Source organism: Lampris incognitus, chromosome 1 (assembly GCF_029633865.1).
Source record: "Lampris incognitus isolate fLamInc1 chromosome 1, fLamInc1.hap2, whole genome shotgun sequence".
In the NCBI taxonomy this organism is placed as follows: domain Eukaryota; kingdom Metazoa; phylum Chordata; class Actinopteri; order Lampriformes; family Lampridae; genus Lampris; species Lampris incognitus.
Window position 1 is genome coordinate 2,092,946 of NC_079211.1, and position 14,140 is coordinate 2,107,085.

The 14,140-nt window shown below is 44.4% G+C and overlaps 1 protein-coding gene across 7 annotated transcripts in view; it reads left to right on the forward strand.

Annotated features, from left to right (window-relative positions):
- si:dkey-237h12.3 (teneurin-3) overlaps positions 1–14,140 on the forward strand; it is a 322,689-nt gene that overhangs the window by 278,059 nt on the left and 30,490 nt on the right. For 4 of the 7 annotated variants that reach the window (XM_056290079.1, XM_056290062.1, XM_056290054.1 and 1 more), the window contains one exon: positions 12,885–13,117. In XM_056290079.1, coding sequence (XP_056146054.1) covers positions 12,885–13,117 — 233 coding nt within the window. Of the gene's footprint in view, positions 1–7,165; positions 7,187–12,884; positions 13,118–14,140 lie in introns of all 7 variants that reach the window. The other 3 variants (XM_056290030.1, XM_056290070.1, XM_056290038.1) reach the window with 1 other exon arrangement.

Genomic DNA, 14,140 nt, shown 5'->3' on the forward strand with positions numbered 1-14,140 from the left:
GCTGGTGTGTGTGGTTCATATGACCCATGCTGGTGTGTGTGGTTCATATGACCCATGCTGGTGTGCGTGGTTCATATGACCCATGCTGGTGTGCGTGGTTCATATGACCCATGCTGGTGTGTGTGGTTCATATGACCCATGCTGGTGTGTGTGGTTCATATGACCCATGCTGGTGTGCGTGGTTCATATGACCCATGCTGGTGTGTGTGGTTCATATGACCCATGCTGGTGTGCGTGGTTCATATGACCCATGCTGGTGTGTGTGGTTCATATGACCCATGCTGGTGTGTGTGGTTCATATGACCCATGCTGGTGTGTGTGGTTCATATGACCCATGCTGGTGTGCGTGGTTCATATGACCCATGCTGGTGTGTGTGGTTCATATGACCCATGCTGGTGTGCGTGGTTCATATGACCCATGCTGGTGTGTGTGGTTCATATGACCCATGCTGGTGTGTGTGGTTCATATGACCCATGCTGGTGTGTGTGGTTCATATGACCCATGCTGGTGTGCGTGGTTCATATGACCCATGCTGGTGTGCGTGGTTCATATGACCCATGCTGGTGTGCGTGGTTCATATGACCCATGCTGGTGTGCGTGGTTCATATGACCCATGCTGGTGTGCGTGGTTCATATGACCCATGCTGGTGTGCGTGGTTCATATGACCCATGCTGGTGTGTGTGGTTCATATGACCCATGCTGGTGTGTGTGGTTCATATGACCCATGCTGGTGTGTGTGGTTCATATGACCCATGCTGGTGTGCGTGGTTCATATGACCCATGCTGGTGTGCGTGGTTCATATGACCCATGCTGGTGTGCGTGGTTCATATGACCCATGCTGGTGTGTGTGGTTCATATGACCCATGCTGGTGTGCGTGGTTCATATGACCCATGCTGGTGTGTGTGGTTCATATGACCCATGCTGGTGTGCGTGGTTCATATGACCCATGCTGGTGTGTGTGGTTCATATGACCCATGCTGGTGTGCGTGGTTCATATGACCCATGCTGGTGTGCGTGGTTCATATGACCCATGCTGGTGTGCGTGGTTCATATGACCCATGCTGGTGTGCGTGGTTCATATGACCCATGCTGGTGTGCGTGGTTCATATGACCCATGCTGGTGTGCGTGGTTCATATGACCCATGCTGGTGTGCGTGGTTCATATGACCCATGCTGGTGTGCGTGGTTCATATGACCCATGCTGGTGTGCGTGGTTCATATGACCCATGCTGGTGTGTGTGGTTCATATGACCCATGCTTGTGTGTGTGGTTCATATGACCCATGCTTGTGTGTGTGGTTCATATGACCCATGCTTGTGTGTGTGGTTCATATGACCCATGCTGGTGTGTGTGGTTCATATGACCCATGCTGGTGTGTGTGGTTCATATGACCCATGCTGGTGTGCGTGGTTCATATGACCCATGCTGGTGTGTGTGGTTCATATGACCCATGCTGGTGTGCGTGGTTCATATGACCCATGCTGGTGTGTGTGGTTCATATGACCCATGCTGGTGTGTGTGGTTCATATGACCCATGCTGGTGTGTGTGGTTCATATGACCCATGCTGGTGTGCGTGGTTCATATGACCCATGCTGGTGTGCGTGGTTCATATGACCCATGCTGGTGTGCGTGGTTCATATGACCCATGCTGGTGTGTGTGGTTCATATGACCCATGCTGGTGTGTGTGGTTCATATGACCCATGCTGGTGTGTGTGGTTCATATGACCCATGCTGGTGTGCGTGGTTCATATGACCCATGCTGGTGTGCGTGGTTCATATGACCCATGCTGGTGTGCGTGGTTCATATGACCCATGCTGGTGTGCGTGGTTCATATGACCCATGCTGGTGTGCGTGGTTCATATGACCCATGCTGGTGTGCGTGGTTCATATGACCCATGCTGGTGTGCGTGGTTCATATGACCCATGCTTGTGTGCGTGGTTCATATGACCCATGCTTGTGTGTGTGGTTCATATGACCCATGCTTGTGTGTGTGGTTCATATGACCCATGCTGGTGTGTGTGGTTCATATGACCCATGCTGGTGTGTGTGGTTCATATGACCCATGCTGGTGTGCGTGGTTCATATGACCCATGCTTGTTTGTGTGGTTCATATGACCCATGCTTGTTTGTTTCCGTGGTTCTTATGACCCATGCTTGTTTGTTTCCGTGGTTCTTATGACCCATGCTTGTGTGTGTGGTTCTTATGACCCATGCTTGTGTGTGTGGTTCTTATGACCCATGCTGGTGTGCGTGGTTCATATGACCCATGCTGGTGTGCGTGGTTCATATGACCCATGCTGGTGTGCGTGGTTCATATGACCCATGCTTGCTTGTGTGCATGGTTCATATGACCCATGCTGGTGTGTGTGGTTCATATGACCCATGCTGGTGTGCGTGGTTCATATGACCCATGCTGGTGTGTGTGGTTCATATGACCCATGCTGGTGTGTGTGGTTCATATGACCCATGCTGGTGTGTGTGGTTCATATGACCCATGCTGGTGTGTGTGGTTCATATGACCCATGCTTGTTTGTTTCCGTGGTTCTTATGACCCATGCTGGTGTGCGTGGTTCTTATGACCCATGCTTGTTTGTTTCCGTGGTTCATATGACCCATGCTGGTGTGTGTGGTTCATATGACCAATGCTGGTGTGCGTGGTTCATATGACCCATGCTTGTGTGCGTGGTTCTTATGGCCCATGCTTGTGTGCGTGGTTCTTATGACCCATGCTTGTTTGTGTGGTTCATATGACCCATGCTGGTGTGCGTGGTTCATATGACCCATGCTTGTTTGTGTGCATGGTTCATATGACCCATGCTTGTTTGTGTGCATGGTTCATATGACCCATGCTGGTGTGCGTGGTTCTTATGACCCATGCTTGTGTGTGTGCGTGGTTAAAACTTGCTGTGAAGAGGCCTGAACATTCAGCCCAACACACAGAGAGGTTCAAAACTGGCTTGGGTGGACAGAATGTCAGTCGCAGCCATCTTTTCACTCCTCATAGAATTTGTAAATTCACTTCATCTTCATAATTAGCAGAGTCATCCTGCCATCAACGAGATGATTTACACCCTCAGGCCAACTTGGCTGCACTCACTAATGACTCCCATGGGCCGGTGGCTGATCTCAACATGGCAGATGTTGAGTTGAGTGTGTAATGTACAGTAGCTGAGTTAACTTAAGAGTAGGTGAGAAGGGGTAAGAAAAAATAAGTATAATAATAATAATAATAATAATGACAACAACAATAAATTAAAGTTATACAGCGCTTTTCTAACACTCAACAAGTGGCTTTACAATAAAAGGGGTGAAACAAGACAACAGATGAACACAACACAGACATACGGGTGGATGGGAAGGGGGGCTACAGGGGTGGATGGGAAGGGGGGCTACAGGGGTGGATGGGAAGGGGGGCTACAGGGGTGGATAAGAAGGGGGGCTACAGGGGTGGATAAGAAGGGGGGCTCTGAGAGGGAGAAGCAGCAGCCACACAGGACGCCAGCAGGACTCTCCCACTTAAACACACACAAAAGGACAAGAAAAACACAAAACAGCAGCACTGTGGACGTTGATGCTGTGTAGAGGTTTACTCCCGTAGCCTAGCCCTCTCCCGAGGTATCCACTAGGTGGCACTATTTAACCCCATAGCTGGGGGGGGGGGGGTTCGTGGGCATCAGGGAATATCCACACACCGGTGGGCCTGCGTACCGCACGTCTAGGGGCCAGACCTCCTCCGAGTCCCTTGTAGTTCAGCCAGGGTCCAAGGTGTACCCAGTTACCGTGTGTGGCCACGAGGAGGCGCTACATAGGGCTTGCTGTTGGAGAGGCTGTGTACTGGCAGGGAGAGACTGGCGTGCTCGGCTCTCCTGTTAGCATTTCTGCTAGCCAGCGGTGAAGGTTGAGCGTGACACGTGACAGACACACAACACTACACCAACACACTAGATGCTGCACAACAACCCCGCTTCTTACACAACAATGTCACACACACACAAACACACACACACACAAACACAAACTTCCTCCTACTGCTTTTCCAACATGTAACAAATAATCTGGTGTGTATGAGATGTGTTCACTGAGTTTCATGTGTGGATTTGTTTGCTCACTTCAGATTATTGGCAATGGATTATGTGTATGTTATATCCTGCTTATTACATGTTCAATATAAATCATCATCATCATCATCATCATCATCATCACCGTTTCTCTCGATACACGTTGTGTCCAGATGAACTGATTCAACGTTCTGTGATTCTGATGTTATGGAAATGTTGTGTACACAAAGAATGTTACAAAGACTTGAAGAATCACTAGTTTATTTACTTGTCTCTAAAAGCTAGAAAGACACATGTGTCCCGTTGTTTCCATAGGGACGGTCCTAACATGTTTGTTTACCTGTCTCTAAAAGCTAGACAGACATTTGTGTCCCTTTGTTTCCATAGGGACAGTCTTAATGTGTTTATTTACTTGTCTCTAAAAGCTAGACAGACGCTTGTGTCCCGTTGTTTCCATAGGGACAGTCATTATGTGTTTATTTACTTGTCTCTAAAAGCTAGACAGACATTTGTGTCCCTTTGTTACCATAGGGACAGACCTAACATGTTTGTTTATCTGTCTCTAAAAGCTAGACAGACATTTGTGTCCCTTTGTTTCTATAGGGACAGTCCTAATGTGTTTATTTACTTGTCTCTAAAAGCTAGACAGACACATGTGTCCCGTTGTTTCCATAGGGACGGTCCTAACATGTTTGTTTACCTGTCTCTAAAAGCTAGACAGACATTTGTGTCCCTTTGTTTCCATAGGGACAGTCCTAATGTGTTTATTTACTTGTCTCTAAAAGCTAGACAGACGCTTGTGTCCCGTTGTTTCCATAGGGACAGTCCTTATGTGTTTATTTACTTGTCTCTAAAAGCTAGACAGACATTTGTGTCCCTTTGTTTCCATAGGGACGGTCCTTATGTGTTTATTTACTTGTCTCTAAAAGCTAGACAGACACATGTGTCCCTTTGTTTCCATAGGGACAGTCATTATGTGTTTATTTACTTGTCTCTAAAAGCTAGACAGACATTTGTGTCCCTTTGTTTCCATAGGGACGGTCCTAACATGTTTGTTTATCTGTCTCTAAAAGCTAGACAGACATTTGTGTCCCTTTGTTTCTATAGGGACAGTCCTAATGTGTTTATTTACTTGTCTCTAAAAGCTAGACAGACGCTTGTGTCCCGTTGTTTCCATAGGGACAGTCCTTATGTGTTTATTTACTTGTCTCTAAAAGCGAGACAGACACATGTGTCCCTTTGTTTCCATAGGGACAGTCCTTATGTGTTTATTTACTTGTCTCTAAAAGCTAGACAGACATTTGTGTCCCTTTGTTTCCATAGGGACGGTCCTTATGTGTTTATTTACTTGTCTCTAAAAGCTAGACAGACACATGTGTCCCGTTGTTTCCATAGGGACGGCCCTAACATGTTTGTTTATCTGTCTCTAAAAGCTAGACAGACATTTGTGTCCCTTTGTTTCCATAGGGACAGTCCTAATGTGTTTATTTAATTGTCTCTAAAAGCTAGACAGACATTTGTGTCCCTTTGTTTCCATAGGGACGGTCCTAATGTGTTTATTTACTTGTCTCTAAAAGCTAGACAGACACATGTGTCCCGTTGTTTCCATAGGGACAGTCCTAATGTGTTTATTTACTTGTCTCTAAAAGCTAGACAGGCATTTGTGTCCCGTTGTTTCCATAGGGACAGTCCTTATGTGTTTATTTACTTGTCTCTAAAAGCTAGACAGACATTTGTGTCCCTTTGTTTCCATAGGGACAGTCCTTATGTGTTTATTTACTTGTCTCTAAAAGCTAGACAGACATTTGTGTCCCTTTGTTTCCATAGGGACGGTCCTTATGTGTTTATTTACTTGTCTCTAAAAGCTAGACAGACACATGTGTCCCGTTGTTTCCATAGGGACGGCCCTAACATGTTAGTTTATCTGTCTCTAAAAGCTAGACAGACATTTGTGTCCCTTTGTTTCCATAGGGACGGTCCTTATGTGTTTATTTACTTGTCTCTAAAAGCTAGACAGACACATGTGTCCCGTTGTTTCCATAGGGACGGCCCTAACATGTTAGTTTATCTGTCTCTAAAAGCTAGACAGACATTTGTGTCCCTTTGTTTCCATAGGGACGGTCCTTATGTGTTTATTTACTTGTCTCTAAAAGCTAGACAGACACATGTGTCCCGTTGTTTCCATAGGGACGGTCCTAATGTGTTTATTTACTTGTCTCTAAAAGCTAGACAGACACATGTGTCCCGTTGTTTCCATAGGGACATTCCTTATGTGTTTATTTAATTGTCTCTAAAAGCTAGACAGACACATGTGTCCCGTTGTTTCCATAGGGACGGTCCTAACATGTTTGTTTACCACCTCTCTAAAAGCTAGACAGACACATGTGTCCCTTTGTTTCCATAGGGACGGCCCTAATGTGTTTATTTAATTGTCTCTAAAAGCAAGACCGACATATGTGTCCCGTTGTTTCCATAGGGACGGTCCTAATGTGTTTATTTAATTGTCTCTAAAAGCTAGACAGACATTTGTGTCCCTTTGTTTCCATAGGGACGGTCCTAATGTGTTTATTTAATTGTCTCTAAAAGCAAGACAGACACATGTGTCCCGTTGTTTCCATAGGGACAGTCCTAATGTATTTATTTAATTGTCTCTAAAAGCTAGACAGACATTTGTGTCCCTTTGTTTCCATAGGGACAGTCCTAATGTGTTTATTTAATTGTCTCTAAAAGCTAGACAGACATTTGTGTCCCTTTGTTTCCATAGGGACGGTCCTAATGTGTTTATTTAATTGTCTCTAAAAGCTAGACAGACATTTGTGTCCCTTTGTTTCCATAGGGACGGTCCTAATGTGTTTATTTAATTGTCTCTAAAAGCTAGACAGACACATGTGTCCTGTTGTTTCCATAGGGGCGGTCCTAACGTGAATATGCTGTTCTATAGGTTATGTGTAAGTTTAATCTGGAAACATCTCCAGTCTGAAAGTTGTCAGACGAGGGAAGTGTCCATCCAAATGTCAAAATAACACTTTAGGTTGTAATCCTGAAGTAATCTTTATCTTTTCTCCTTCTTTTCCTGCTTCCCTGTGTGCGTTGCCATAGAAACAAAGACTTCAGACACAGGTAGGTGGTGTCTGGTATCCTGCATGTCCTCCATCCTGTCTCTCTTCTGTGTTGTGCTTCTGTCAGCATGTCCCTATAAGTGTCGTTTCTTTACTGGAAGGTTTTTTGCTCACCGCTCTTTCTTCAGGCTGTAGAGTGACGTGTAGCAGCTTTCTTCAGGATGTAGAGTGACTTGTAGCAGCTTTCTTCAGGATGTAGAGTGACTTGTAGCAGCTTTCTTCAGGATGTAGAGTGACTTGTAGCAGCTTTCTTCAGGATGTAGAGTGACTTGTAGCAGCTTTCTTCAGGATGTAGAGTGACTTGTAGCAGCTTTCTTCAGGATGTAGCGTGACTTGTAGCAGCTTTCTTCAGGATGTAGAGTGACTTGTAGCAGCTTTCTTCAGGATGTAGAGTGACTTGTAGCAGCTTTCTTCAGGATGTAGAGTGACGTGTAGCAGCTTTCTTCAGGATGTAGAGTGACTTGTAGCAGCTTTCTTCAGGATGTAGCGTGACTTGTAGCAGCTTTCTTCAGCATGTAGAGTGACTTGTAGCAGCTTTCTTCAGGGTGTAGATTGACTTGTAGCAGCTTTCTTCAGCATGTAGAGTGACTTGTAGCAGCTTTCTTCAGGATGTAGATTGACTTGTAGCAGCTTTCTTCAGGATGTAGAGTGACTTGTAGCAGCTTTCTTCAGGATGTAGAGTGACTTGTAGCAGCTTTCTTCAGGATGTAGAGTGACGTGTAGCAGCTTTCTTCAGGATGTAGCGTGACTTGTAGCAGCTTTGTTCAGGATGTAGAGTGACTTGTAGCAGCTTTCTTCAGGATGTAGAGTGACTTGTAGCAGCTTTCTTCAGGATGTAGAGTGACTTGTAGCAGCTTTCTTCAGGATGTAGAGTGACTTGTAGCAGCTTTCTTCAGGATGTAGAGTGACTTGTAGCAGCTTTCTTCAGGATGTAGAGTGACTTGTAGCAGCTTTCTTCAGGATGTAGAGTGACTTGTAGCAGCTTTCTTCAGGATGTAGAGTGACTTGTAGCAGCTTTCTTCAGGATGTAGAGTGACTTGTAGCAGCTTTCTTCAGGATGTAGAGTGACTTGTAGCAGCTTTCTTCAGGATGTAGAGTGACTTGTAGCAGCTTTCTTCAGGATGTAGAGTGACTTGTAGCAGCTTTCTTCAGGATGTAGAGTGACTTGTAGCAGCTTTCTTCAGGATGTAGAGTGACTTGTAGCAGCTTTCTTCAGGATGTAGAGTGACTTGTAGCAGCTTTCCGGTTTCATGACTCCATCATGTCGTGCAGCTGCTTCACACATTAACATGGTCCTGCATCCTCCTCTTCTCAAGGCAGTCAGTGCTGAGGTAGGAAGCAGGGAGTGTGTTGCTGGCAGCATGTTCTTATTAGGTGGCGGCTGCTCTGCCTGGTTTCAGCCCATTCAGCCTTTTAAGCACCTACTCTGTATAAATCACCTCGTCTTGGTAAAACAGGTTCATAAATCTAACAAGTTGGTTTTGTGTAATGGCAACTGCTGTACAAAAGGATCATGTGAGATGCATTAAAATGTAAATATAAAAGTCAGTCTTTAGTGTTGTGCTGATGTGCAGCAGGAGAGACCGAGCAGCAGTTTTATCTCATAATTCTTGACACAAATGCAAACCCATTGTGAGGGTTTAAGCAGCTTTTAAATGAATGCAAATAAGCACAGCGGACGCAGTCCCACAGCTGCTTCCTGCTGGTCACATTAGAGGATCATGTCCGGGCCTTCTCCTCACGCGGGACCGATGGCAAATGAAACCATACGGCACACTCAGAACTTGTCATCCCTGCTTCCTCATGTGGAAAACCCTCCTCCAGCCACGTCCCGTTACATTCACTCAGCCTCCCATGATCCATCTCTCTCGGTCTACATCTCTGTCTCGCTCTGTGTCCATCTCTCTCTCACTCTCTCGCTCTGTCGGTCTGTTTCCATCCCTCTCTCTCTCTGTCTCTCCATCTCTCAATTCAATTCAATTCAATTCAATTCAATATGTGCTTTATTGGCATGACATATGTGTACATATTGCCAAATCATGTAAAACAACAACAACACAACACAACAATGATTATAATAATAACAGCAACAACAACAATGATTATGATATTAAACAACAACAGTAGCAAAAGGTGCCGTCCCCCACTGTCTCTCAGGTTGTGGCAGGAAAATATAAATCTTGCTGCAATGCTCGCCGCTGTCCCCCTCCCAGGACCACCCACAGCTTACCTGCGTCCTCCATGTCCTGCTACTCTGGAGTCACATGTCCCAGCTCCTGGACAAAAGCCCGGCGCTGTTTTTCAAATGTGTCTCCATCTCTCTCTTTCTGTCTCTCTCTGTCTCCATCTCTCTGTCTCTATCTAAATCTCTCTCTCTCTGTTTCCATGTCTCTCTTTCTGTCTCCATCTCTGTCTCTCTGTCTCTATCTAAATCTCTCTCTCTGTCTCCATCTCTCTGTCTCTATCTAAATCTCTCTCTCTCTGTTTCCATGTCTCTTTCTGTCTCCATCTCTGTCTCTCTGTCTCTATCTAAATCTCTGTTACTGTCTCCATCTCTCTGTCTCTATCTAAATCTCTCTCTCTCTGTCTCCATCTCTCTGTCTCTATCTAAATCTCTCTCTCTCTGTTTCCATGTCTCCATCTCTGTCTCTCTGTCTCTATCTAAATCTCTCTCTCTGTCTCCATCTCTCTGTCTCTATCTAAATCTCTCTCTCTCTGTTTCCATGTCTCTCTTTCTGTCTCCATCTCTGTCTCTCTGTCTCTATCTAAATCTCTCTCTCTGTCTCCATCTCTCTGTCTCTATCTAAATCTCTCTCTCTCTGTTTCCATGTCTCTCTTTCTGTCTCCATCTCTGTCTCTCTGTCTCTATCTAAATCTCTCTCTCTGTCTCCATCTCTCTGTCTCTATCTAAATCTCTCTCTCTCTGTCTCCATCTCTCTGTCTCTATCTAAATCTCTCTCTCTCTGTTTCCATGTCTCTCTTTCTGTCTCCATCTCTGTCTCTCTGTCTCTATCTAAATCTCTCTCTCTGTCTCCATCTCTCTGTCTCTATCTAAATCTCTCTCTCTCTGTTTCCATGTCTCTCTTTCTGTCTCCATCTCTGTCTCTCTGTCTCTATCTAAATCTCTCTCTCTCTGTCTCCATCTCTCTGTCTCTATCTAAATCTCTCTCTCTCTGTTTCCATGTCTCTCTTTCTGTCTCCATCTCTCTCTCTCTGTCTCTATCTAAATCTCTCTCTCTCTGTTTCCATGTCTCTCTTTCTGTCTCCATCTCTCTCTCTCTGTCTCTATCTAAATCTCTCTCTCTCTGTTTCCATGTCTCTCTTTCTGTCTCCATCTCTCTCTCTCTGTCTCTATCTAAATCTCTCTCTCTCTGTCTCTATCTAAATCTCTCTCTTTCTGTCTCCATCTCTGTCTCTCTGTCTCTATCTAAATCTCTCTCTCTCTGTCTCCATCTCTCTGTCTCTATCTAAATCTCTCTCTCTCTGTTTCCATGTCTCTCTTTCTGTCTCCATCTCTCTCTCTCTGTCTCTATCTAAATCTCTCTCTCTCTGTTTCCATGTCTCTCTTTCTGTCTCCATCTCTCTCTCTCTGTCTCTATCTAAATCTCTCTCTCTCTGTCTCTATCTAAATCTCTCTCTCTCTGTTTCCATGTCTCTCTTTCTGTCTCCATCTCTCTCTCTCTGTCTCTATCTAAATCTCTCTCTCTCTGTTTCCATGTCTCTCTTTCTGTCTCCATCTCTCTCTCTCTGTCTCTATCTAAATCTCTCTGTCTCTATCTAAATCTCTCTCTCTGTCTCTATCTAAATCTCTCTCTCTCTGTCTCTATCTAAATCTCTCTCTTTCCGTCTCCATCTCTCTCTTTCTGTCCATCTTTCTCTTTCTGTGTCTCTGTCTCCATCGTGCTCTCTCTCTGTCTCACTCTCTCTCGCTGTCTCTGTATCTTTCTCTATCTGTCTGTCTGTCTGTCTGTCTTGGTCTGTGTCTTCCTTTGTTTCCCCATTATAGACTCCTCACACACATTATTGGTAACTTTTCATGATGATAGAAACAGAAATCATTTCCTGTCCAAGGTTCATTATCATTTTCATTGCCATTTTTTTCTTTTCTCGGTGTTAAAGATTGCTGTCTGCGTCCCAGTGTTGTTATCAGTCACCAGACGATGACATGCTTTGCATACAGACTGCAGCGGGAGGGAAGCAGTGAGGATGTTGTGTCGAGTGAGCTGCATAGATGGGCAGCAAGACAGTCCTGTTTTCAGTGACATCTCGCATGATACGGACGTAAGCTGATTGGGTATTGGTGTCAACCTCATGTTGACATCTTTCTTATTCAAATGGGAAAGTGAAGGCAACTGATAAGAGGTCACAGTTTTCTTTAACTACACAGAAACAATGGCTAGAAAGCCTCTCGTCAGACAGGTGTAATGGTGACACCCGGGTTACACACCTCTTTATAATCTCTTTATGATCTCTTTATGATCTCTTTATAATTGCTTTGTAATCCCATTTATAATCTCTTTGTAATATCATTGATATCTTTTCTCTCTCTCTGAATGATGTCTTCTCCTTTCTCTTTCTCTGTGTGTGAATGTTGTCATGTGAGTCTCTCTTGCATGCATGTGCAGTCGGTTCTCCTCCCAGGTCTCCATGGTGATGGTGGTCACCATTTGGATGCTGCCCGCCCTTCCTCTCCTCACATAAGTTTTTCTTATTACATGATGATGCTGGTCACGTGGCTTGGGTCCTGGACTGCTCCGTTGGCATGTGGACACTGCTTGGCATCCTGTGCATCATGTTCCTCATTAATTTTATGTCCATTATAATTCTGTTCTCCTCTTTCAATGTTGTATCGTGTAAATTGCGTGAACACAACATCCATTGCACGCTGTCCGTCTTGGGAGAGAGATCCTCCTCTGGTGCTCTCCCTGAGGTTTCTTCCTAGTGTTTCTCCCTGTTAAAGGGGTTTAGTTTTAGGGAGGTGTTCCTCATCCGATGAGAGGGTCTAAGGACAGGATGTTGTGTTGCTGTTAAGCCCACTGAGGCACATTTGTAATTTGTGACATTGGGCTGTACAAATAAAATTGATTCGATTTGATAAACTCTTTATAATCTTTTATAATCTCGTTTATAATTTCATTTATAATCTATAATCTCTTAATCTCATTTATAATTTCATTTATAATCTCTTTATAAATTTTATAATCTCGTTTATAATCTGTATAATCTCATTCATAATCTCATTTATACGCTCATTTATAATCTCATTTATAATGTCTTTATAATCTTTATAATCTCGTTAATGCTGACATAACATTTTGGCACAGGTGTAACACATGTGATTACATTTCCTGTTCTTACTTCAACACATTGATCACTCAGTCAGTCAGCCAGCTAGTCAGCATTGCAGTGTTCTTCAATGTAATGTTCTTTCCTTTAAGAAGATTTACAAAAAAAACAAACTTAAATAGAGACGGAAAAGGACTCTCGGTGGACCTGCTGATTTCAGTGCCATGAAAAACATCATCAGGTTGTGTTCATTTGTTTTACACCAGTCAGGTTGTGGATTCTCAGTTATCATTTAATCAGGTTTATCATTTAATCAGGTCACTCTTCAGAAATAACTTCATCCTACTAATTTATTACTGAGGTGTGTTAAAAATACAGTATCAATTAAGCAATAACTGGAATTTTCCTCACAGTAATAACCCAGCACACCGCTATTACCTGGCGACGGATCCTGTAACCGGCCATCTGTACGTGTCCGACACCAACTCCCGTAGGATCTATCGACCCAAAGTCTTAACAGGAACCAAAGACCTGCAGTCCAACGCCGAGGTGGTGGCAGGAACCGGAGAACACTGCCTGCCGTTTGACGAGAACCACTGTGGCGATGGAGGAAAGGCTCCGGAGGCTTCTCTCACAGGACCCAAAGGTACCGCTCCAAACCCACAGCTAAACAAGACTTCGATTTTTAAAGTTAAAAGCTCAATCTGTGACGTATGTGACCATATCAAATGGAGGTATATTTCCATACATAATTCAATAGTTTGTAGTTTAAGTTGTGGATATAAAATGAGCATTTTGTATCTTCCTCAGCTGATGGTAATTGAAAATATGGATGTTTTATTCCAAACTTTACAACCATTGGTGATGTGAACAAACCTTTTACAGCAGCAGAAAGCATTAGAAACACATTTAGTTGTTGTTCAGTTAGTCCTCAACCCAGTATCATACCAAAATGTGTAATACACACACCAGTCCACTAGAGGGTACCATGTCAGTGTCATGTTTTGCCTCGCCTTGGCGTGAGATACCTACTTTTTTGGGCTATTTTTTGCTATTAGCCTGCGTCTGTGTCACATGATTGTCAAGTTTCTTTCTGTAAAAACAAAAATGGCTAGGGCGTCCAGGTAGCGTAGCGGTCTGTTCCATTGCCTATCAACACGGGGATCGCTGATTCGAATCCCCGTGTTACCTCCGGCTTGGTCGGACTTCCCTACAGACACAATTGGCCGTGTCTGTGGGTGGGAAGCCGGATGTGGGTATGTGTCCTGGTCACTGCACTAGCGCCTCCTCTGGTTGGTCGGGGCCCCGTTTGGGGTGAGGGGGAACTGAGGGGAATAGTGTGATCCTCCCATGCACTATATCCCCCTGGTGAAACTCCTCACTGTCAGGTGAAAAGAAACGACTGGTGACTCCACACGTATGGGAGGAGACGTGTGGTAGTATGCAGCCCTCCCCGGATCAGCAGAGGGGGTGGAGCAGCGACCGGGACGGCTCGGAAGAGTGGGGTAATTGGCCAAGTACAATTGGGGAGAAAATTCTAAAAAAAACAAACAACAAAAATGGCTGACATTGTTATTGTTGGAATTTGGAAGCTTATATTTATGAACCTCCTTTGAGATTTTGACCTTCCCCTTCTTGTTCTCAGATTGTCAGACAATTGTTACTGACC